The sequence below is a fragment of the Caloenas nicobarica genome, chromosome 4 (assembly GCF_036013445.1).
Source record: "Caloenas nicobarica isolate bCalNic1 chromosome 4, bCalNic1.hap1, whole genome shotgun sequence".
NCBI lineage: Eukaryota > Metazoa > Chordata > Aves > Columbiformes > Columbidae > Caloenas > Caloenas nicobarica.
The window spans coordinates 45541689-45564195 of NC_088248.1; the positions used below are offsets into that span (position 1 = coordinate 45541689).

Consider the following 22507-nt stretch of genomic DNA (forward strand, 5'->3'; position numbering starts at 1 on the left):
AAAGCACATGATCTCATTCAGTTTTAGAAAGCTAATTTTGCCCAGATTATATACTCAAATGCCTCATACAAAAATTGAGTTTCATTCTTGCCAGTGATTTGGTAAATCTGAAGCATACTCCTCTGTCAGGCCGAAAATGCCAAACTTCTATTATTGTCAAGTCACTTGACACTCACACTTTCTCATTTTTCATACCAGTTGAAAAGAAATACAGAATCTTTGTCATATGTAGATTTATTTTTATCTTTAGTTACTCCACAAATAAATGAACATTAGCAAATATTTTAAAACACAAATGGCATTTTAGATTTGTAAAAATAGGCATTATATGCACTCTCACTTTCAAAAGGATTTTCATGTTTATTTTATGGGCTTTATCAGTGGAAAAAATATAAACGCTACACATATCCTCAGTGATACATGGGGAGCAGAATTATGTTTTGTGTCCAAAAATGCTTTGGGAAATAACCTTTAAAAGGGTGCAACATTTTCTTTATGTCTGCTTTGAATATGCAGATGTAAATTATAAATGCAATGACACACATTTTAAAAACATTTAAATACTGAAATAATACTTTTAAGACATTTTGAAAAGTCTTTGAATATGTGGCATTGTATTTCAAGCTTTGGGACTCATGTGAATTTTAAAAATAGATTTAAAGTATGTACAGCTTCTTGTTTTGAATCCATTTTCTTACATTTTAAGCTTCTTTCATTGTAAAATGAGAAAAGTATGTAAAATTCGTTTTGCCACCAAGTTGTTAATTTCTGCTAGTCTTGTAGACTTGATATAAAATTTTGTGGATTTTTCTATTTAAAGTGGGTTCAGAATACCCCAATAAATCATTTATGAATTGCATTGATATTTTTTGAAGATGCTATGGTTCAGTTTGTCATTCAGGTGCGTAGCTGCCACCTACCTGAAAGCAATGTAGCCCTTAAAAAGTTTCAGAAATTGATTTAAAAACTGTATTCTTCCAGCCTTTTTTTTTTCTTAGGACTTCACCAGGCTTTTTGAAAAGATCTTTCCTTTGCATATTTTAAGATTTATTTTTAAAGTTGTCCAAGTTTTAATTTATCAGCAATAAAGATATTATGAAGATATTTCTCCATTGTTTCTATTACGGAAATTGAAAGATGAAGATGTGAAAAACCAGTACCATTTTCAGCAGAAAAGTTTTAAAATTTACTTTCATTCTCAATTTGCAGCGAGTTCCTATTAGAGCGTGGGTTGGTGTGTTTGTTTGTTTTTTCCTCCAAAAAACAATGTACGTGTGTGCATGCCTCAAAACAATTTCCTGCTAAGTGATGTGAAAGCTGATTTCACTGCAAATCATTAAAACAATGTAGAACTTCTATTTTGCTTTTTACTAAACAGTCTTTATTATGCAAGCCATTTTATTGTATGAATTGGTACTTATTCCTTGTCACAGTTGCTGCATCAGAAAATTAAGTCAATATAATGCCAAATTCAAAGCAAAGTAAGCAAAATCTGTTTTTGGCATACGTTAATGGTAGTTGAATAATGGATGGTAGAAGTGGACAGGAACAACTGCTTCTTTTGTACTATCCATGTAAAATATCTGCTTTTCTAATGATATGTAAAAGTTCTACATTTGTTAGGGCCCAGTCTGTAACACTTGGATGGCTTTGGTGTTTGCACAGATACTTAAATTCTGTTAAAAATAATGTCTTGATTAGAGCGCTTATGTATATGCTGTAGTAATCATGTAGTAATCAGCTGTTTCACTTTCTTTAGTCCAGTACAGCTGTTTTAGTTTATACTTCATTGAGTTATTTTGGCAACTTCAAAGATAATATTTTAGCAGAATTTTACTGGTATAATATGCTACTGCTGCCTAACAGGGACTTCCACCTCCCTCAGAATCCCAGAAGAAAAGGTTTAAAAGCTGCTACTTTGGTATCAGGCAGAAGCCCTGACTCTTGTACTGCAGTTCTAAGCTGTTAGTGGCTTTTTGTGTGCATGCATAGATTTGTGTGTTAACGTAAGACTAGCATTTTGGGTAAACGGTAACTGTTTCATATCCCTCTGGTGGCCTCATGCGAGCTCGTGCATGAACTTCACAGTATAGTTGGCCCTCCACAAAGAAATAGCCTTTTTGTTTCAGGTTGAGGCCGCAGTCAGAGCACACAAAACATTCTGGGTGCCGGTATTTATCACGTGCCTTCACCACTGTTCCTCTGTATGGAAACAATGAAAAGAAAAAAACCAATTAATTCATATAAATTCAAAGTGAGAAGAAACTACAATATGACTCAAAGTTCTAGGTATTTATCTTAAGGTTTTCAGGTTGTTCATCTCAGGGTTTTGCCAACTACTATATAATTTAAGGTTGGAAGCTGAGTTTGAGTAAGTGACATAAAATGCTGTAGAGTTGCTCACATAGTTCACTAGTTCATCAGAAAACTAGAGTTTGAAGAAACATTTTCATTTTGTTACAACACGGAAAGTACAGTCTAACTGATCAAAATGGTGACAAAAAGAGTTTTAAAACCACATTTATTTTCCTCAGTGACTCTGTTCTTTGAGCTCACCATTATCTATCTTCTTTGCTGAAGTTAGTGATGTCATTCAAATAGAAATCTGGTAGCTTTAAAATAGGCCCCCAGAGCTTTCTGGATACTCCTGCTGCATTGGGAGAAGGATGCTTTACACTACCAAGAAACTTTTGAGAATTCACAGCTTGCGACAATGCAGCACGGGTAACTGCTGGTTTCATTATGTATGTGTTAAAGATTGACTTGCAAAAGGTCCTGAGAAATCTTAATTAAAGCATTGATGGTACGTTGTTGAAACTGAAACAATCTGTATCTGAAGTGTCTTAGGTGCAAGTTAATAATTTGGGATTTAGAACAATATTTTTTTATATCTCTGTTCTCTAGAAGCATTTTTCTACTAGTGCAAATGGAGACCGAGACCACCACTGAGAAAGCATGCCTGTAGTCTGCAGTGGTGTTTGAGGACACGTGCTTGAACTAGAGATTTCTAAAACTAAAAAAGAAACAACTTACAGAATCCCATTCCCGCACTTGTCACACAGTGGCACTTTCTGGGCACCAGGCATGGCAGAAGGTATCTTTGTTACAGGAGCTTTCACACTTCTTGTACCCATGGGGCGTCCTTCTGAGAATCAAAACAATCCTATTATGTGCAGGCTAATACAAAAGCATCTGGTGCAGTTAAATACTTTTCCTGTAAATACACTCCTGGATGTATTTACAGGCTTTCACTTGTATCACCAAACAACGAAGTTTCTCTCTACAGGTTTACTGGGCCAGATTCCACCTCTTTGCAACTGGGAAAAATATTGTGTAGCTGTAGCCAAAAAGCAAGAATATATACATAGTGCTCCCTGTCTCATGGACCTCATCTAATTCTCTGATAGTAGGTCTTGGGTATAGCAGGAGAGGGAGGAGTATTTAGCTTTAATATAGCAACATAACATAGTCAAGACCTATCATTAGATTCTCATTCATATAACTAACCATACAACAAATTCGGAAAGATTAGTAACATGATATGAATACAAAATTATTAGCAAAACACGAGAAAATGCCAAGCAAAATCCCACAATGATATATATATATATACACACATATACTATTAGATGTATTTATCACCTCTTTGGTAAATACTGAGATGTAAAAATTAAAATAGTAAATATTTACCTTTTAGGTTAATTTTGGTTGTATTTTATTATGTGCACTTACTGTAAATATAACAAACTTGCGGCCTTTACTAATGCTATTTTCAAAATGTCTTCATTTGAAGGAAATAGGACTGTAAATTATATTGTCCTCTTCAATTTTTTATTTAGATTGAAGAGGGGATAAGTGAAACTTGTTTTAGGACTTGGTTTAAATTCCTCTTTTCCTGGATGTGGAAGAGAGTGTTTTCTTTCTCGGTGTCATGAGTGTAGGCAGCTTGTCCTGAAAGTTTTCTCACATAAAAATTATCATTCAGTTTAAGTCAACTTTTATATTAACAACGTTAAAATCTGAGAAGAAATTCTGAAAAATGTGATTAACACTCCCATTTTATTCACACAGGAGATTGCTAACTATAAAAGGAAGGGTGAAAAATGTTAGGAGGCTGGTGTGCTATCTAGAAGATTCAGAATTACTTGAGCTTTCAGAAATTCTTAAAGCTCTCATCTCTCATATTTTCTTCTCAGATTCTCCCTTCCCACAAACATTTAGAAATACTTTGAACAGGTAGGATATGTCATTATTAACCACCTTCCTCGGAGACTAAATTCTGGAGCACCTTAAAGGAGCCAGACTGGCGGGGTTCACTGGGCTCCTCCTGGTTGGCGTGCAGCATCCTGTACACGTCAGACTGAGGCACTGCGTTTGGAGATGGGTCACTGTATCACAGGGACAAAGAGCAGACAAAGCAGTTTAACAAACATAACTTTGGAGAAATAGCTCTACCAGGCACGGAGTGTGGTTCCGGAAACAAACATTAAGACAGTGTGTTTTGACAGCTACCGAAAGACTCTTCCAGGTAGCATTGATTCATGTAGCCTTCTCTAGATCTAAAAAGTGCTGGAAAAAAATATCTGTGCAATTGTTACAAAAATAAATCTACAAACTCATGAAAGTATTTCCGTAACTACTGTTCTGGCTCTTACAGCATTTGGAAATAGGCCGGTACCTGTGTTTAACCTCAAAGCAGTTGCATTCCTGCAATCAAGTGTTGTATTACCAGGTGCTCTTTGCTCCAGAAGTTCCATTTTCACAGCAGCTGTTCTCAAGAATGTTGTTAAAATCACAGCTCATATCTTTACGTAAGGTAAGGGACTAATTAGAAAGGTCCAAATTTACTTTGATGAAGGCTGTTATCTCACTAATATATAAAATGTCCAGTTAAAATTTCCTGTTACAACTGGCCTCCTACTGTCTGTTGAACCTTAGGTAAATTTCCACTGGAAATAAGCAGCTAGTTCCACAAGGAATTAGACTGGGTTTTGCTTTGTATGGTTTGGTTTGTTTCCCAGGGTAACATCTAAGCTGTCAAATGGCACAGTAAGAGCAGCTGCAGTTGGGCAGTGGCCCCTGTTGCTGATGTTAATTGTTCACATCTTCATCAGACAACAGATTTCCCTGAGCCATCTTTAAGCTAGTGAAGAAATCACCACTTTCTTCTCTAGTCACAAGCTTTTATATTGAAGTAGCTTGGTTTTTACAGTTCTCACCAAAGGCTAATAAAACTCTAAAATTCTAAGATTTCTAAACATCAAACAAGTGATAATACGATTACATACGGAAGGCAAAACCAACCTCTACATAAATGTGTGAGATAACGTTTCTGAGTGCATACAGAGTGAAAACCAATCCCACAACAGAAGAGAGATTTCAAACTGGGAATGCCACAGGAATTTGTGAAATCTCATTACTCTGGGCTTAACCCATGATTTCAGAATAAAGAAAAAGCAAATTTTTCTTTTATTGTTCTTGAATTGTTGTGACTGAGGAAAAATATTCATGCAGTAGAGTAACATCACTTTGCAAAGAATTTATGAACTACAGTTTTCATCAGATAAGTTGAACTCAAATACTTCTGTATAAATGTGATTTTTGTGGTTAGTAACAGCCCAATTCTGCAAGGTGCTGAAAAAGGGTCATTGGTTCCAGTGAATATTACTTATTCGCAATATTAGTAATTAGTTTTAGTTTACACCATACATATTATTAATTATTAAGTACTGTTGTAAACCAGAAAACTAAGCTACTACTATGCAAAAGATAAAGAAATGTGAATGATGAACTGTCTCTTGAAAAAAAATAGATACTGCTTTAAAACTTTTTATTGTTTAATCATTGTTGTTGTCCAGATACATAATGTTCCTACCTGACTCTTAGTTATTGCCATGGATAAAATTCATAAGTCAGAGGTGGATCAGTAGGCCTATAAAGTAAACGCTGTCTCTTTTTTGATAAGAGCTATTCGTACTGAACAAGTTGTCCTGAATGGAAGTTAAATATCTGGAACACTATAAGCATCTACAAGATTTCCTAAGCTTCATGACTTGAATTTCAACAGTTGAAAGAAATGTGAGTTAATAATAGTATTTTATTAATTATTAATAAATTATTAGATGGTTATTAAATAAATAATTATGATACCAATAATAAATAGTTTTGAATTTTGGAGGGAATCAGAATCTTGACTTGGAATGTTCAGTCAGCTAATAGTCCAGGTAGTATCATCAGTTTCTATTTATTAGCTACAAATAGAAGATAATTTCCTATGAAGTATTTATTTGTAAATTCTGAAAGACTCCTTTAATACTTCGGGTTGAAAGTCATAAATTACTAATATTTTAATCAAAATACGGAATGGCTTTAAATGACTTAGGTTCTATCTAGCGCTCTTACCCATTATCCTAGAAACAATGTGATTTTAAAGCTCATGATTTTTGGTATATTCTAAATTTGGATATTCATAAATATTAAAGATGCTCCTCTAATTACCTTATTATGGGTGTTTCCCCCAGAGCTGTAGACACTTGGCCTTGCAGTGTTTCCATGATATTGTCATCTGAGTACAACTGCAAAGGTGTGTTAAACTGAGCGTGTACGATCTTGACACCGGGAAGCTCCATTTCCAGGGGAATGTTTGGGGCCATCTTGGAGACGGCCTTGAGCTCGGTGGGGCAGATGGAGCTGACCGTGCCAATGGAGGAGGGGGTGCTGCGTCCACTGCCACAGTCAATCCCCGAGGGAGTGCTGCATCCACTGGGTTAATGGCCAGATTACAGGAGAGTGTGCAATGCGTGTCGGATTATAGAGAATAAAGACAAAAGTACAGGAATACGGTGATGTTAACGGGGCTGAAAAGTGTAGATAGAACACATACAGAAAAGTGAAAGCAGAGAAAAGCAAAAGTATGGGTATTCATTTAAAAGTATTTTCCTGTAAAATGTATCAATGCCAGTTATAAAGCGGTCCTTAAAATTCTGGCATGCGTTTTCTTTAAGGTAGTAAAAATTATTTGATTGATTGTATCATTCAGAGCATAATAATTTCTTTACATTTTTGATGCTGGATTTTATTGATTAATTAAGCCTCCCTGAATTTCTTTGTTCTGGATGAGTAATTCTTGTCTACAAAAGGGTAGCACACAAAGGTTATGCGAGTTGTCTGTGTCAGTGACAGAACAGACACCTGCAGGGCTGGAATTCTAGACACATCATTCCAGTCCTGTACCTCACAACCATCTCAGTCCACAGTTGAAGCAACTGCTATAAAGTAGTGTAAAATAATGAATGTGACATTTCCTAGACTTTCTTCAATTCTGCAATAAGATATTTATTAATACTTTAAAATTAGTTTAACAATATATATAATTTTTATAGTTGTCGAACATTTCAAAGAAGAGATACTAAACCAGCCAGACATACTTTTGCATTTCTAAATTACAGTGTTTCCAGTAGAATGTAAAGTGGTCCTTCACAAGAACAATGGGTATGTATTCAGTTAATTAATTTTACTGCTTTTGAAGTATATTTTACATATAATTTATATATAATGAAAAAGATGTACAGTTTTTTAGAATTATTAATGTTGCTTGACATTACTGAAGTAAAGTTACTGAACACCAATTGGACATCTCTGGAACAGGATTAGTAAATAATGTGAACATTAAGCCCAAAGTCTTCTTCAGTGTCACTGTTGTGAACACTTCAGTCCTTTCTTCATAGCACCTCAGAGACTTTCTTTGTTACGGGATATTTCTTTGCTTTTGCTGTGTAACAGCACATAACCCAGGCTTTCCACAGTCTTGGTTACCATTTATGTGACAGTCAGAGCTATGAGATGATAAATGCTTAATCTGTTTTCTCCAACCTGCGTATCAGTGTTGTGGTTAGTTCTTTCCAAGGTGAATGATTCTGTGTAAACCTGGGAGAATACTCTTATTTCACAGTTTGATAGTACAGTACCTGCCAAGTAGCTACTCTTGGGTGGAGAAGACGACCCAAAATCCTCCCTTTGATTCAGAGGGCAATTTGTGTAGGACCACTTTCTCAAAAATGTAAAGGGAAATATATGCTCTACCATCAAAGACATATCAAAAGAAGGCTAATTCCAGAAACGGTAGGCACGCCTTACAGCAAAAGTACAGTTCTGCATCATCGCCTAGCATGAGCCAGCCAAAAAATTCACACAGGGGCAACTTAGAAATTTACAGTCTTTTCTTTTAGAATAATCAAGATCATCTTTAATCCTGCAGTAGAATAAGTTTTGTCAGTGCTGATAGTGTTAGTAAATGGAAAGTAGCAGGAAAAGGCTAGAAAAAGCACAACTCTTGCTATGAGCAGCCAAAGTAACGTTAAAACAGAATAAATTATAAGTGTCAGTAAAATGTAATTATATACTTCATGTAATTTCCAGGTAGTTTTGCCAGGGTGAAGTCCAGAATTGTGGCTAATGTCCAACCTGTTAGCTCAAACCCACACTCCAGAATCAGCACTTCTTTGAGTCAAAGTCCTACTTAGTCTCAGCTCCCTGTCCTAAAGGGATATTTACAGTCAAGGTGGCTATTTGTTTGTTGCTGTGTTTAGCAGAGGATGTATATCAAGCCAGACTTATGAAAAAGTAGCAAAGACTGTGACAACAAAGGTTTCGTAGATGTAGCACCCCGCATCAGAGATTCTGCAGTTTGTAGACACAGACTTCTCTGATGCTGGAACACCTGACAGACCTTGCCCAACTGAAGTCCTGATGCTTATTGCATCGCTATCAGTTTAATTTTTGCAGGTTTTTATCACATCTGACATGCTGGGAAATGGCTATTTAATTCAACATTTTAATGGAAAATATTGTGTAATTGAGGTTTCCGAATTAGGAGATTAGGCTGTTGATACACTCATTTGATTCTCTGTAAATCCGATTAGGTACCTGTAAATGGTACCCAGTGGTCTCAAAGTCAGTTTAGGTAAGTGCTGCCCATGGTTAGAGGCCAGGCATGTTGTCTAAGGACTGCTTTGTCATTTATCCTGTATCAGCATCAAACTGCAAGGAGAGATGGGCACCTTTTCTCCACTGCAGTGGTGTTCTGCATTAATAGTTCTTGTTCACAGAAGGATGGGACTCTACCGAGCTTCTACAGTCTTCTCTGGTTGAAAAATTTGACATGTCTCACAAAACTGGTAATCCATAAGAGGTTGTCTTTTGCACACAGGAATCAATTACCATCCTGTTTTTCTGGTCTAGTTTGTCAGATTTAAATTAGTATAACTGAAATGCAGGCATGTCAGACTTTCAGAATGAAATGCAGAACACTAAGTCTGCTGGTAAAAACTGCTACTGCAAGAAAGTATAAAGGGTGGCATCACAATAAATGGCATCACCCAGGCGCTTTTGAGTTTCCTTCCATTTTAAACCACAGAGTGCATTGTTTTCCCCCCTCTGTATTTAATAATGTAAATAATAGTAAGTGAGGCATTTCATTCTCAGTTGTGATAGAGGAATATTAGACTAAATCGCTGGATGTAAATATATAAGCTTTTCTGTATTTTACAGCTTTACATGTCTCCTAAAGTTCTCCTATAGATAGTTCTCTGTTTTAGCTCTGCGTTAGGTTGCCTTCTGAATAGAGGTCTGCTGAAAAGCAAACTTAGAATCTCTAAATAGCCTGGATAATAACTTTTATAACTAGCTGTCTTTTATTTAGCAGATTAACAGATTACATGTATTTGCATTTGGACAGAAGAATTTCAGAGTGCCATAGATTTATAACTATACAGTATCTGGTGCTACACTGTAAACTGAATAAGGCTGATGAATAAGGTTGCTTCAGACACTTGTCAGTGTAACTGAGATGGGAGCGTGGATCTGCTTTCTTTTGCAAATAGAAATTTGAATTTCAAGCCTGATCTCTGCAAGTCAGCCATTTCTGGTTTTGTTTGTTTTTTAATTTCATTGTTAGCCTATAAGCTACTGCAAGTAAATTTCAAATGCATCAGTATGCTTTATTAACATGAATGGTGAGTATTCATTAAAAAATAACACCATGCATCCAAATCCAGCACAGCACTCAGCGTTTATAACCTGCTTCGGCCTGAGACTATGAAGGGTTTGGGCCGAATATTATGCCTGTGTTCAAAGTAGTTGATATCCTGTAAAGAAAAGAGGGTTAGCATAACTTTCTTTGGCCTACAAATGCTTATTTCTAGTTAAAAAGTAGCTAACAAAGTTTTAAAATTGTAACCATGAAGTAACCATGTTTATTTTGTACATTCCTGGTACTCAAAATACCTTCACCGTGTTGCTGAGAAACATTCAAAGTGCAGTTCTAAGAGAGGATGATAGGTAGTGGTGCAGCCCAGCACAGAGGGCGAATTTTAGCTACCTGCAGCATTGCTACTACAGAGCCGAATGGATAGTGTTCTGTGTTGGAAAAAATTTCTTCGTTTATCACCATGTTTTTGGATAATCAATAAACTCCTGATTATCAGAGAAAACAGCAAGAGCTGGACTTTTCAATTGAAAACAGAACAGGTAGTGATATACCACAAATGACTGTGTATTATAAGTAAATACCAGTACTCACTTTTGCGATGAGTTAGGAATGAGACTCCTCAGTTGTCCATGGAGTGCATCTTGAATATTGCCAGATGAATAAAGCCCAATTGGAGAATTATAGGCGGAACTCACTAACTGTCTTTTGTCATCAATATTTGCTGCTGCAACAAAAGGCTGGGCCCTTCTGTTGTGAGCTGTACCAATAGGCTTGAATTCCTGTACATGATAGGCAGACAAAATACACAAAGCTACAATGCACACCAAAGCTAGTCATGAGTAAAACTGATAACATCAGTATTGTTAATCTCTGCATTTTTTACTTTTGCGACTTTGTTATTTTGTAACTGGTGCAAGCATACTATATTTTCCCATGAATTTTCTATATACTACTTAAGCCATACACATTCAGAAACTATTATTTTTCTGCCTCAGGGCAAACAGAAGGCATTCCACATTCGTAAATAGTGTGCAATTTTAAGAAGAAATGGGAAGGATGGATATTATAGTAACCTGTTGTATTGCTCTCTAGATTTTGGACTGTTTACGTTCTTTTAGAAACATTTCATGTATAGTTAGCTTAATTGCTTTGCTTTAGTGCTAATCTCTGGCTTCTGCATTTTTGTCATGTACTAATGGAGGGACTTGCAAAAGTATGAAGACTTTATTGTAAGTGTCTTGCCTAGAAAACGCAGATTTTTTTACATTTCTTTTAATTGAAAGAGTCTTGAATGTACATCGGATTGCAGACATTCTTCTGAACTTATGCCATACTTTGAAGCATACCTGTGCATCAAAAATTTGATGCTGTATAATTTAAAGGTAATGTGAAATCGTCATAAATAAGTAAAAGCCAGAAATGGGTAAACTGGAAAACATTCTGCCTATGTTTGTTTATTTCTGGAATATGATTTGTTTAATATTGGCCCAGATAATTTCCTCCAGTTGTGGAAATCATAGGAATAAGATCTGGAGACAAAATATCCGATGACCTTTCAGATAATTTACAATGTTCTCCTGTAGTGATAGGCCAGGAATGATAAAGACTGTTGTCTGTGTGCAAATTCACTTATTTGCATCACGCATATTTAGTACGATCTCCTTTGAGTCCCTGTCCATCACTAATCCACAGAAATACAGACTTTGGAAAAAATGGCGGTGTCATATGCTGAGGGTTTGGGTTTTTTTACCTTCTGTGCTAGTGAGAGAAGAACGTTTGCTGCTGTAGTCCATCACCTCATCCTGATGTCCTGCAGCGGTCTTTGGAGTTGGTGGTGTGAGAGCACTTGAACTTTTATCCATGTGGAATAGAAAGCTCTTGTTCCTAACAAGTAAGTTTTTACAATCTGAACCGGTCTCTTCTTTAGAGACTGGAACTTGTAATGTTTGGATAGTGTCAGTCATTTGTACTTCAGTTTGCACAGAAATTGTTGCCAATTCTGTATTTTGGCTTTGTTTTTGAGTGTGACTGGTTTACTAGGAATCCATCTACAACACTATAGACCATCTCTGTATTTATGTTGCTATACGACTTCATCATATGACCTATAGACAGTCTAAGTTCCAATACTGCTGAATGAGCTTTATTTCAAATTGTTGAAGCTTGTATCTTAGGTACTGGAGCTTTTGGCTTAATCATTGTGTACAGTTTCTGCTGTCTGGTATTTGCTATCACATATTTTTAATGGTGACACACCAAACATCTTCAACTTTAAAATTATTCAGGTGCAATTGTGGTCTTTCACTTATGCTTTGCAAGCTGTACAAACTAGTCTCCTTGTTCTGCAAAATAAAACTCTAAACAAAGTTTTTTCATGCCGAAATGCCTTTTTGAAATTACCTTAGAGTTTGGGAATGGTTAGAACAAATACAACCTGTTACCAAAACCCAAAATAGATATTTGAATAGTCAAATCCACAGAATAAATCAAGATAATAAGAGCAGATTGGATAAGCATGGACACAATTTTGACATCTCTAGGTTTTTATTCATTCCTCAGAGCATTATTTCCTTTCTCAGACAGTACCAAGTCTCTGTTCGAAGTTTTGGTGAGTAACTTATAAAAATTATGAAAACCTAAATGTGAGTTGGCCCTTTTGTTTTAATTTAAAACAACAGTTTCAGAAATATGTTTAGGAACAGACCTAAAGAAAAGTCATGGTTATATAGAATGTGCAACCAGAAAACGCAAACAGTAAAAAGCAGTTTTATTAAATGAAAATGTTTAGCAGCATTGCACTGTGAGAGACTACTGAAAGCAGCAATTGGATGAATGAGCACAAAGATTTTACTTGCAATTCCTTGTTTCTGTTTAATAGAACTGGGTTGCAATTAACAAAATGTATTAGTAAATGGAAATAATCTACTAGTGTTTAGGTTCATGTCTACTTAATGAAAGATATTAATGTCAAAGTATTTAAAATGGATTTAAATCCATGTATGATACAAAATGAACAAAACCAATCATGAACATTGTAATTTCATCCCCTTTTTTGTTTCTTGTTGACAAATGAACAGCACAGAAGACGTGGCACCATAAGAGCACATTTACTATATAACAGTTTTGAAACTAGTATTTGGAGTTAGTTAGACCTAAATTCTGTTTTCTTTTAACTCATCTATTCATATAAAATGTCAGTAACAGAATACACAGCAGCAAAAATAGTCCAGCTCTTGTGTTTATTGGATCTCATTGAATCTGTGAAAAGTCCTCCTGTAGTTCAAAAGCTAAATGAGAACTGGAGGTTATTCAAATTCCTAATCAGGAATATTCAAGAATTACAGTGTTTCATTTCTTATGTTGTTTTTTTTTGTTTTTTTTTTTTTCAATCTGACTGATGTCCTTTTTGCAGGGATAACTACATTTTGCATTGGTACAGATATCAGGAATAGAATGAATGTAGCCTCCAAACTCTGTAGAAATGCATCCAACACAGACCATATGATGGCATTCCTTGGGGATAATTGCTATGAGAGTACACAGATGTTTTCTGTTCAGAGAGATCATGTTTCACAACTTGATTGTAAGTGGTAATAGGCTGTGACCTTTTTAGAATAGTGGTGTGGTGGTTTTGTTGTTGTTTGTTTGTAAATACTTATATATGGAGTAGCATATTTATATCTCCCAGGAATGTAGAATGTCTTTCATGGCTGAAAGCCTAGTCACACTGAACAAAATTTTCAAAGGCAAAGTTAAAAATAAAAAAGGAAAGCTCAAATAAAAACAATTCAAGAAATTGTGGTAGTGGAAACAAATTCATTTAAGATGAGTTTAAAGGGATTGTGACAGAAAAAATTTACAAGTCATGGTATTGCTTTACATTGACAATACAGTAGAAAGGATTTCAAAAAAACTTTTACAAGATAGTTTGCCATTTAGATTGGTTTATTTTCTCTTCTCTTCCTAATTATATTCTTTGTGAACCTTATGTTCTAAATTGCTTTTATACAGAATACGATGCGATTGTATTAGTAATACTTTCTCATTATTTATCCATCACACTATAGGTTGCTCCAGACAAACAAAATTAGGTGGTGGGTTTTTATGTGGCAAGGTGTAGATTTCAAGAGTGGATCTCAGTCAGCCGCTTGTTGCTGCAAATTATTTACTAGAATTGTTTTCTCAGTTTCCTCTCCTCAGAAGAAAAATAGAGAGAGATTTCATTGTGCTATGACAACTGCCTCTATTAATCTCCAAATGACTCTTTGGGGATGCTCAGCCTAATGCAAAAGTTTGCTGTGGTGTGAAGGGTCTTTGTCCCACAGCTTCAGGTAGGCAGATAATTTAGTTCATCAGTTTTCACATAGCTATGTCCAAGCACCCATAGAATAATTTTTATTCATTGATGCTAAAGTAAGCATTCTTTGGCCAAATATTGGGCCAAATTGCTGAACAATTTAAAATGTTTTACTTTCATTTATAATTATCTATTATTATCTTGCGAATAGAAATTCAATACTTACTAAGAAGATTGTATATGTCTTCGTCTATTATTGTTATTCAGTTGGCTTATAATGGGCATTAAATTATTGCCTTCCCTTTGTGAAACTTTCTTAGTGAACTTCAAAACATCTACCTGGCTAGAGTGAAAAAAATCTGATCCTGTTTATAACATCTATGACATTTTGAGTATTTTAAATTATTACGTATGTGGAGGAAATGCTTTTTATAGAACTCAGTGTTTTTCCATTTCTGCACGCGAGTCAATATGTACAATACTTTTGGATAAAAACGTTTTACATTTGAAGTAACTCTATACTGCTTTTGGATTCATCTGGGCTTCAATGCCTTTATTCAGTGTTGGACTTCAGCAAACTCTAATATGACCTAAACAGCACAGGTTGTAGTTATGCAGTAATTTGTCATCTGAGGTTAAAGAAAATTTGGTGTTGTACTGTTCACTACTGCTATACACACTGCTGTGTCTCATGTGTTGTGGCTAAATATGCAATAAAATTTAATTTAAAATTTCAGCAATTGTAGAAAAAAAAACTGTATTTTTTTTCTACAGGGAGGTCAGAGTGATGGATGTTCTTAGGTGAAAGTACTTGATCTAAAATGTAAATCATCCCTAGAACGGTTTAGCATATTTGTTTACAACCTTTGCTACTTTTCTGGGGCTTACTATTCATTAAATATACTCAGTACTCCTGATTTTCCCAGGAAGGAGAGAGAGAGATGCACTAAAATGAAGAGGTGAGCTATTTAATCTAGGAGAAACAGCTTTTCTGATGGCCCTGTGGAGACTGCTTTTCAGTAGTCTGCCAAATATCTTAGTGAAATCTTGTGATTTATTTTTAAGTAACTATACTTTTTAGGAATGCAGCTTTCATGCAAAGGGATTACTCTCCTGTCATACACGCCTGCATGTGTTTCTCTATAGCTTTTGTAGTGAATTTGTTCCACTGCTATGTATTTTATCTATATCCTAGCTATTCCACAAAAAGATGCCATTAGAACAGTTTTGTTTCTTCACTATAATATCTCCTGCTGCTGAAGAGGCTATGATATTTCTGATGAAGTTTGCTGTATCACTTAATGCAAGTTTTTCGATTGGAAAGAAGAGAGAACTGGAACACTGAAATGCCATATTCATGCTTGGCAGTGTCTCCATGAAAACAGAATTGGTAGAAGTATTTCTTGCATAGCATTTATTGAAATGGAATCTGCACTTACATTTTTTCTAGGATAGCACAGAATAAATACTTTGACATACTTGCTTTGATCCTGGCCTTCCAGGATCAGCAGCATGCTCTTCTTTCCTCTCTCTTGAGAACAGCAAATGTTCATGTAGGTTAAAGAGGAATGACAAAGGAATAAAGCACTAGTTGTGGACAAGGATCAAGATTTTAGTGGTCAGAAGCGGTGAATGGTTTGCTGATTGATCAGTACATGGGTTTTATACAAATCTGTAACTTTCATTTTCATGGTGTAGTATGAAAATGTATGGAAGTAAAGAGACCCAACGTTAATGGATCTCTCTGTTTAACCAACTGTTACATCAAAATTACTTTTGTGATGTAATGAGTGCACTGCTTTAGTACTTGACATTTATTCCTGATAAAAGAGCTTCCTCAAATGATGAAGAATCTCTAAAAGAGTTAAAGCAACTTAAACCGTATCAGAATAAAAGGAGATATTTTCTTTCCATAATAAAACTATAGCGATATATACAGTTTTAAAGAAAAATGAGAATGTATGTAACTTTTTAATGTTTTCTATCAGTTATACCTGAAAATTCAAAAACATCCAGTCAGATAAAATGACATTCATACATATCATAATCGTGATGGTTCCTATTAGCTTAAACTGGCAGATAATGGATGAAGTGCTATTCAAAGAATTTTAACAACCTCAAGGGAGATCATTTAGAGTGTAAAAAGGCAAATGGAAATGGCCAGGTAACTTTTAACAATTCATACCTGGGGTTCAGCTTCCAAATTTATCTTGAAGCGATGTGCTTTGCCATCTTCTGAAACTTGTGGAGACCATAATTTAGTTCCTGCCCTAGAAAGAAAGAAAGGCAGAATTTAAATAATTTGGATTCCTATAGAGTTGTATATGTCCCTGTAAAATATAATGCAGCTTGAAAATTTGCAGTTTGTTCTATGCTTTTTTAATGTTTTGACATAAAAATACCTCAACAATATATAATGTGTACTATATGTAAACAATATATAAAAAGTCTATTTACTTTTTAAAAAATTACGTATATTATGAACCATGGGAAATAATGTTAGTAGTTACCAATTGCAAAGGGAAATGAGCGCCTTTCTGACCTGAGCTGACTAAACTTTTTACAGTGTTAGGGTTGTTGTTTGTTTGGTTGTTTTAAATGGTGGATAGAATGAATGTTGGGTCCTCAGAACATTTTGCACAAATAAGTGTATATATTAGTAATAATCCTAAACCAGAACAACTTTTTTTTTATGACCGTAATATCCATGCAAAGCCTCCTTGTCCATGTAGAGGAGTCTAATCTAGGTATGCAAAGTTTATGTGCAATTGTAAATAGAAGTTGCACAGATGATTCTTTCAGTCTCTTAAGCAGAGATAACAAACATGTTATACAAATATCAGTTACAATTCTGTTTTCATTAGCAAAGTGAAATTTGGCAGCTAATTTTAAAATAGTGTAATATTAATGTTAAATATTAATTTAGTACTGCTTATTAAATAAATACAACTATTTAGCATTTAAAAATATGCACATATTTATAGGCACAACTACATTTATCATATTTTGAAAATTGCTAAATTGCATATATCAATCTGTAGCAGAACCTAGAATTAACTGTAGGAATTTTTAACCATAGTGTGTGCTCTAATAATTAGACAATGCTCCTTTAGAAAAAAAACCCAACACCTTCTGTATTTGGAAAGAAATGTTGTGGTCAGCTGCAATAAAGTCCTGTATCTCCTGGAGGGCCTCAGGTCAATTAGAGCTGTCTGATTCTTGGAGACAGCTGATATGTGATTCTCATTAAAGGCTGAGCAAACTCAGGAGATGTAAAAATGCAGGTTGTTTCTCTCGCTGGCTTTAGTTGAGAGAAATGAACACAAAAAGTTTATGGACCCCTGCAGTTCAGGTAAGAGACAGTTTTTTAGTTTTGTTTTGGGATTAATATTGCTTTGAGAATCCTGTATGTGGTTTAATACATTGTGACCAAAGCAGTTGGCTTTAAACTGCCTTCTTTGTCACCCCTTATGAAAGTCTGATGTGATGTCGCTTTCCTTAGCTGGGAGGATATAGTGGCAGCTCTGTCTGTGACTGGGAGGATGTGGCAATGATTAGCACCTGTGGCTGAGGGCACGTGAGAGCAGAGAGGTAACTGAATTAGTGACACCTAGCCGAGGGTTTTATTATTTCCCCAAAATATGAAGAACTGTTTGGTTACTGACAGCAAATATAGGACTTGTGGAGTCAGCAGGGGCAGTCAGCAGTGTGGTTCGCAGCTCAGTAAATGAGGTGAGTAGCCTGAGGGAAGCTATTCTTCTTGTGCCCATGACATGTGCTGGGGAGTCTTGCCTGATCTGGAGTTGGTGGGGTAGGTCTGGGTGCTTGTAATTTTAAAGGTTTTGTGAAAATCTTAAAACTATTGAAAATAGTTATGCTATATAATAGTTGTACTCTATAATTGGTTGGGTAGTATCTTCTTTCAGAAGTAAGCAGACATGTACACATACCTCTCTATTCTCAAACAAAGCTGATGTGCAGCTGCTTTAATTCTCTCCTGGGCATCGTTATGCGTCATGTTCTCTGTGCCTAGACCATCAATAGCTACAATAACGTCACCAGGGCACAGGTTGGCAGCTGAAGCCTTGCTTCCAGGTGTAATCTGAAAAAAACAAACAAACAAAATTTAACTGCTTAAGCACCATGGATACCTGAAAATTGATAGAGAAAATAAGCTTCACCATGCTTCCTTATTTCTTGTTGGGCTGGTGAGAGAGGGACGGAGTGCGCCTGTAAACAACTATATGGTTGCTTACAAAAAAAGAGAGTTCTTAATTCTGACAGACCCTCTGTAGTTCTATTGTTAGATCACCATAGAAATGCTTTATTCACCATAACTTCAAACTAGATGGAAATTATCTTCACACTTCTGCCTTAAATAGTTTCCACTTTGATTTCTGTAGTTATTGCCGCTTGTCTTTGTGTCTTCTGTCTCAACTGCCATTGTGTAATTTGCTTGAAAAAAAAGTTAAGTTTTTCCCTTACAACTCCAGGCAACAGCAGAATAGAACTATTAAGAAATTGTGCTACTTCATGTTCATGACGTGCCGTTGACTGGATAACATAGAAAGGCAGTTGTGGTCTTACCACATTTGAGGACAAATACAGCAGTTAGTGTATTTTCTGCTAGCCTGGCCTCTCAAGTTGTCTTGCTAATTAATCAGAACTATGCTCAAAATGCCAAAATGACATTTTTCTCTTTATTCATGTCTAAGCCAGGTGTTGAACTCCTTAAAGTGCTTAGCTTTAAGTTCCATCACATTTGAATAACAGTGACCCTGATCCTTCAAGTTGATCTGTGTGGTGCAATTCATGCCTCACGGAAATGTACCAGTGCCTGTGACATTCATAGAAGCAGCCCTAAGCTTAACTTGTTGTGCTTGCCTCTTTTTGGTCTCGTTGATAATCTTCTGCATCATGGTTAAAATAACTGAAATGCAACATAATTCTGTTTTAAAATAACTATCGTAGAGAGGCCATGACTTTAGATGTTACTAAAGCTTGTTCTACAATTGCAGGCCTTTATTTGCAAACAGGTGACTTCTCATAACACCACACCATGTAAACAGGTCTTTGGTCACTGAGTAGTATTTAGGTCCCTTAGGTATGTATTGCCATTTTAGGTCACCTTTGATAAGCAAAACAGAAACATGAAATTGGTGAATGTAGCACATAAGCTGGCTGAAATTCAGCTCTTTTGGAACAGCAGAACAAAGGGGACAGGCTGATTCATCCAAAATAACACTAGCTGCTTATTTTGAAGTAAACAGATACCAGCATGAAGGACAAAAAAGTCCATATAGTCTCACTTATAAGAGCAGTTCTCTAATTTGTACCATGTATGAAGTAAAAAAAAAACTATTTGAGAGAATTTTTCTCACCATGGGTTCTGTTACAGCCAAAGCAAGTGCTATGTTAATTATTAAAAGTAATTTAGTATTTGTATTGTGATCTGTAAAGGTTTGTATTAAAATAGAATTTAAATCTGGAGTTGATAATATTTCCCCATTCCCTCTACAAGTTTTAATTGTTTCTGTAGTGCTTTATTCAATATGACCTAAATTCTAGATTGCAAAAAGTTATCTTCTGGTCAGAATAAGCTGAAATTATTCAGTTTCATTAAGACTAGGGTTTTGATCAGTTTCACTGATGTAATTTGTTTGCCTCTATGTAAAGCTCCAAGGATTTCAGGAAGTGTTTTCATTATTACTAGTTAATTCGTTGTTTCTTACCCTATATAGGATCAGAATATGTCTATTTTTAGTCTCCTCTGTTCTTCCTACTCTCCCAGTGATCATGATCTGTGGTTTTTGCATTTGCTTGGAACAGTCAAGAGAATTGCCTTGCTTGGGAAACCACAGATGGGTTTTAGAGATGACATCTGTTCTTTAGACAGGTGGATGATGATCTCTTATGTTGTCTGTCTCATGACAAGTCCCAGTAAAAGCTTTTTGCCATTGAACAAGGACTATGGCCAAGCAAACACCACCTGTACGATTATTTTATTAGAAATGTATTTTAAAATAATTTCTATTTATTGTTTTAATGGATAATTTTTTTAAAATGATTGTCAGGACAGTTAAGCCAAATGTTAGCAGGCTGCAGTGATACCTTTTATGAAAGGAACACCTGGGGTCCAAAAAGCATGGCATGTGGAACTTGCAAAATATTCACTACTTCTTAAGGGGTACTGCATGAATACTTATTTAGGACCTTTCCTAAGTGTATGCTGCAACAAAAAAAGTGTTAATTTTAAACAAATCGACAAATAATATTACTGAACTTAAGCTAACCAAACTTAAACATATCATTTTTCCATATATATATATATATATAAATAATTTCATAGTTCTACTTGAAATGTGATTTTGAGAATTTCTATATTGCTAGAAACCGATTGCTTATGTCTTGTGAGGCATTTGGTAGGTATGAGTCAATTGCAGAATCATTTATTCTTTAGAAAATTACATTTATAGTAACATCCTTTGTTATTGCAGTTTTAAACTTCATTGCACTTAATATAAACACAAAGAAAATACAAACCAGACACCGCTAAAATATTTTTCGTTAGAGATAATGGAAACCGTTTTTCTTTTGGAGGCCCATAAAAGGCAATGAAGGCCCCAAAACATCCAGAGGTGTTTCTCTTTTATTTTCTTTTGTTATTGAGTGTTTTTTGTCTGCTGTTTCTCCAAAGGCTTTCTTATGTCCTGAGTTTTTGTTATAATGCTACATACAGTCAAATAATCCCATTCTGTCTTACTTCTGTTTAAGTAAAATCTTTTATACTTATGTAAAAATGGAATATGTGATTAAATGAAACAAATTTTTACTAGTATAATATTTGAAAGGTTGATCCTTAAACTTTCTACAGACTCTTGTTTAGAACCATATTTGCTGCAAGACATCACCACTGGTATCCATCCTTCAAAGCTCTTGACATTTATTTAATACCAGGCATAGTGTATACATTGAGTCATAGTGCAGGGCTTTTTAAAAGGAAAAACAAAGCATTGCTGAGGCTCATGGAACACGTGCTTAGTGTGTCTGAGGTTCTGAAAAGCAGCAAAAATATAAGAAGCACTAATTCTAGTCTGATGTGCATTGAACACAATTTCCAAAATATACAAATTATCAAAATACATATTCTGTCTTTTGAGTAGTTCTGTGTCTGTAGATGCAGGGCAGCTGACTGTTTTATACGCTCCATTCATCGAGTAGCTATTTCTTAAACAAATTGCAACTAATAGCTCAAGATGCATGAAAAAATGAAGGCTTGGAATGTTGCCCTTTAATAGGGGGGTAAAGTAAATTGTCTGTTTCCAAATATGGCAGAAAACACCAAAGAACTATCTCTTTCCTATTCAGAACTGGTTAACTTTCTAATAATTCACTGATTTATCATTCATGAAAGTGAAAACCTTTGCATGTGTAAAAACAAATGCTGTTGCCTTGGCTGGCAATAATCAGAACTTGATTTAATTAAATGAGAGTCGGATTAATCTTGTAAACTTGGCAGGGAGTTTGCAAAGCACAAACTTCCAGACGTGAGGAGCTGCTGCCAAGCAGTCTTCTCCCCCAGTGATCCCAGAGGTTAGTCACGAAAATGATAAAAGTGGGGTCTGGCTTTTAGTAGGCTCAAAACTAATTTTCTCATCTGAATGCCTGGGGAAGTCATGCCAGAGTTTTTCTGCCTCCAAGGCACTTAAATTCAGTTTTTGAAGCATAAGTAGAAATGCAGCTAAAGTCTCTTGCACCAATAAAGCAATCCCAGAAATATGTCACAACACAAAACTTGTTAAAACTGTTAGCATTCAGCTGGCTCTCCTCAGAACTAGCAGCTTCTTGCTAATCTACTCGCAGTTTCGTCTGCATCTATGACCTCCAGAAAAGTAAAAGGCAAAAATCTGCAATAACTAATAAACATAATAAATAGAAAGGAAGTGGAAAGAGTACATACCCTGGTTATGATTAAGGGCTGGTTAAAATCTATTCCTCCTGAGAGCCGGAATCCCCAGGGTGCTGGTCCTTGGAGAATAACGTTTTGAGGCATTGTGGACAGTTGTTTTTCTTGGTTCCTGTTCTTTTTTCCTGAGGTCTGTGTGAGGAGCCGAGCTGCAGGAGGGAGGGTGCTGTCAGCGGAGCACCTGCTGGACAGGGCAGCCCACCTCGGACACCTCTTCGGAAGTTTTACTCACCCCGCAGCTGTGGGCACTGCACTT

At 35.6% G+C, this 22507-nt stretch overlaps 1 protein-coding gene across 4 annotated transcripts; it reads right to left on the bottom strand.

The window, feature by feature from the left end:
• Positions 1-218: 218 nt before the first annotated feature.
• On the bottom strand, positions 219-22494 carry PDLIM3 (PDZ and LIM domain 3). Of its 4 annotated transcripts, none has more exons than XM_065634701.1 (8): positions 22246-22494; positions 18236-18387; positions 16471-16555; positions 10078-10145; positions 6499-6762; positions 4261-4388; positions 3034-3142; positions 219-2202 (listed from the first exon to the last, which is right to left on the bottom strand). In XM_065634701.1, the coding sequence occupies exons 1-8, from the start codon at positions 22336-22338 to the stop codon at positions 2013-2015; spliced, it is 1089 nt and encodes a 362-aa protein (XP_065490773.1). In that variant the 5' UTR covers positions 22339-22494; the 3' UTR covers positions 219-2012. The 4 variants fall into 4 exon arrangements, with proteins under 4 accessions (XP_065490773.1, XP_065490772.1, XP_065490774.1 ...); XM_065634700.1 differs by having other exon boundaries at positions 3034-3145; positions 22246-22493; XM_065634702.1 differs by lacking the exons at positions 6499-6762; positions 10078-10145 and adding an exon at positions 10580-10767 and having other exon boundaries at positions 3034-3145.
• Positions 22495-22507: the final 13 nt, after the last annotated feature.

Coding starts and splice junctions, on each gene's coding strand:
- PDLIM3 (XM_065634700.1), bottom strand. CDS start 22,338: ATGCCTCAAAACGTTATTCTCCAAGGACCAGCACCCTGGGGATTCCGG. Junction 16,556..18,235: donor CTTTGTTTGAGAATAGAGAG/GTATGTGTACAT, acceptor CTTTCTTTCTAG/GGCAGGAACTAAATTATGGT. Junction 4,389..6,498: donor GGGGAAACACCCATAATAAG/GTAATTAGAGGA, acceptor CCTGTGATACAG/TGACCCATCTCCAAACGCAG.